A 3230-nucleotide genomic window follows, 5' to 3' on the forward strand; every position below is an offset into this window, starting at 1 on the left:
TTGTGGGCGGGACTAAGTTCGGAATGGCACCCAGGCTATATAAACTAAACTGCACTGAAAGGCAGATCTGGATTGAATTTGTTGACATTAACCAACACCTTTTATAAAGACTCTAACTTTGCATTGCCTACCAGTTTCCTGCAGGTGATTGACATTAAAGCCTCGCTTGGTGCTCCCAGCAGTGTGCTGCTATAAAACACCTGCTGACTGATTAATCATACTACGTTTTAATGTTTTAGTATCCAATTTGTCTTAATCATACGTTTGGAATCCCATATAATTGTATTAAAATAGTTTTTACTCTAAGTTCAAACACTCTTTTGAAGCTTATGCTCCTTTCTTCTGCCTCATCGTTCCAGCATCTCTTCATTCTCCTTCTGCGTTGGTTCCTTGCCGTTCTTTAAAAGCGCCTCGGGGCATCAGGCGACATCAGGGGCTCGGTTCTACACCTTTTTTTTTTTTGGGTTTTTAGCTAGAAGGATTTTTTTCGCCTAATATTTAATGAGGAGCCTCTGGGAGATAAAGTGTGACAGCTTGGCTCTGCCTTTAATTAGATTGCCTGGATAGAGATAGTCCTCGCTCTTATCGGGGCTGATTCAGCCTCCTGCAGTGAACTCTGAGATAAGAGATTTTTGCAACGTGACATCCCAAAAACAATCGTTTGCACAAATCTGAGTATTCACCGACAGCTGAGCTGTGTTGTTCCAGAAACTCATTGTGATCCAGACACGACTTCATCTCCTCGGCTTTTTGCTGACACACTGAGTCTATTCTCCATTTTCATAGGAGAGGAAAAGTTTACTGTTAGAAGATATTTCTCATATGCAGCTTGCTGGTGTCATAAGCTGTTTTTGTTTCTGTCACAGAGGCAGAGAGGTATCCAAACACAAAGTTGAACTTTGACCACAAACTGCAGGACTGGAGTGCTGAAACGGGACTCATGACCTTCGCCAGGTAAATAGTGATCAGAGACACGTGAGTGGCACACGCCGAGTTACCAAAGAGCGGAAAGGATGTTAACCCTTTATAGGGCAAGTTAGTGTTTTTGATCACTTGCATACCCCTTACAAATGAAGTCCCCTACATCCCCTCAGTGAGGTCTAGAAGAACAAGATCTATATCCAGCCTTTCAGCAAAGATACTGCTGTCATGATTTTATCTAAAGATCTGACCCACATGCAGATAACCAAACAGAGAGACCAGGAAAAAGTTTAACAGGTCTGAACACTGGCGCACCGGGACTGAAAAGTGAAGGGGAAGATTCTGCGGTTAGTTCAGGCTCAGTGGGAAATTTGTGTCTTTGATTTGAAGAAGGGAATAAAGGCAACAAGACCCATGTTTACAGAAAAAGGTATCTTTCGTTGAATCCAGTCGGTGTGAGTTGTTCCAGTAGTAGACTTGTTCGTTGGAGGGCGGACAGGGTTTACCCAGTTTGAGGAGTTTCCTTGAGGAATGGAGGAGCTGACTGCCACTTAGATTTCCTGCGGTACTTGAATGGTTTCTTGTGGAGATGAATCCCCTGCTCAGAGAGAAGCCCAAACAGTCCTTGGGGAAAAGTTGATCCAAACCACCAGTTTGAATCCTCAGCTCAGTTTCGGCGCTCAGAGAATCCTTCCAGGGGGGAGAAGGCCCAAAACATCCAGTTTGCAGGATAACTTCCTGCCGAGAGGCAAAGACAAAAAAAAAAAAACGAGGTTAAAACTCAGGTGACATAACTCAGTTTGACTCATCAAAACTCAGTTTGACTAGAGTACCCAAAACTGGCAAACTCTCTGGCGTCGAGGTAGTGGCAGTCAGCAGCTTAAGAGTCCTCCGATAATGAGGCAACCCTCCGCAGGTGTGTGAGGAGGCCAACGAGAACCAGGCGCCACCTGGTGGTGGAGGGAAAACAAACAAAAAACACAACCCACACAAACTGGATTCCTAACAACTGCTACATGACAGTACATCTTATTTTGGTATTTGACCAGTTAGATGAGACCTTGAATTATATATTACCTACTGTAAATTAAGTTGAAAAAAGTCTAGAAAAAAAAGGTAAAAAGTTAGTTGCAAAGTTAAAAAAGTAAAGTTAAAAAGTTAATAAGCTTAGTTAACCTTTATAGGGCAAGTCACTGTTTTTGATCACATGCCTTACAAATGGGGTACCCCCCCTCAGTGAGGTCTAGAAGCACAAGATCTATATCCAGCCGTGCAGCAAAGATGCTGTTACATGGCTGTACGTCTTATTTTGGTATTTGACAAATAAGATGAGCCCTTTGATGATATTTTACCGACTGTAAATTAAGTTGAAAAAAAGGTTAACAAGTCAAGAAAAAATGGTAAAAACCTAATTAAAAAGTTAACAAGTAAAGTTAAAAAGATAATAAGCCTTGTTAACTATTATATTCATGTTAAAAAAAATTTAAAAAGTAAGTGCCAGTATCAACACTAATGCCTCTAAGGGTATGTTGGACCAAAAAATGTGTTTTGAGTTTTCTTCATTGATTTCTTATAGAAGCACTTTTGTTATTTTTCTTAATATATTCGGGCAAGTTGGCATTTCTTGTTATTACATTGACATTAATTTGTGCCATCAAAATATCCATATTTTTTATGTTACAAAGGTAATAAGTTCCTGTTCTTGGTTCATATAACACTATTGGCATGAAGGGTTAACTGCTGAGGCTTAGAAAGGAAATAAACTTTTTTTGTTTTCTTAATGACAGAGAGTAATTCATTTTATAAGCAACCCCGTAACTAATAATAAAGAGGTGAATGCTGCAAACAATTCACGGTCCAATTAACGCTGAAGCACGTCCATTTCTATTTGGGTGAGTGTTTCCATTCAGCTAATTAAAACAACCACACACCCTTTTAGACAGTTTGCAAATTGTATCCAGTCTTATCTAAAATTGGAAAAATACCCAATTGATGATGTGACGTTGCTTCCATTTATCTACACCCCTACAGCTCCCAGCAAAAATGTTCATGCCGTTTCCACTAATTTCTATGTTTTCTGTTGGGATTTTGCTCTTATATGAAGGAAAATGATACACGTTCTGCAATATTTTATATGTTAATAGATATAAAACCATGTTTTATTTTGCTTTAAACATTTCCTGCTTGGTCAAATTAGATGAGAACATCTCTGATTTAGGAGTCTGATCACAAACATCTTAAAGGAATAGTACACCCAAAACATGATTAGCCTTCATTTTCTACTCACCCCCATGCTGAACAACACTCTG

The 3230-nt window shown here is 39.7% G+C and overlaps 1 protein-coding gene across 3 annotated transcripts in view; it reads left to right on the top strand.

Annotated features, from left to right (window-relative positions):
• The window catches only part of kmo (kynurenine 3-monooxygenase (kynurenine 3-hydroxylase)), a 32717-nt gene that overhangs the window by 8688 nt on the left and 20799 nt on the right, over positions 1 to 3230 (top strand). For all 3 annotated transcript variants that reach the window (XM_015380665.1, XM_015380656.1, XM_015380674.1), the window contains exon 7: positions 867 to 954. In XM_015380665.1, coding sequence (XP_015236151.1) covers positions 867 to 954 — 88 coding nt within the window. The remainder of the gene's footprint in view (positions 1 to 866; positions 955 to 3230) is intronic.

Source organism: Cyprinodon variegatus, unplaced genomic scaffold (assembly GCF_000732505.1).
Source record: "Cyprinodon variegatus isolate N-32 unplaced genomic scaffold, C_variegatus-1.0 Scaffold11, whole genome shotgun sequence".
Lineage (NCBI taxonomy): Eukaryota > Metazoa > Chordata > Actinopteri > Cyprinodontiformes > Cyprinodontidae > Cyprinodon > Cyprinodon variegatus.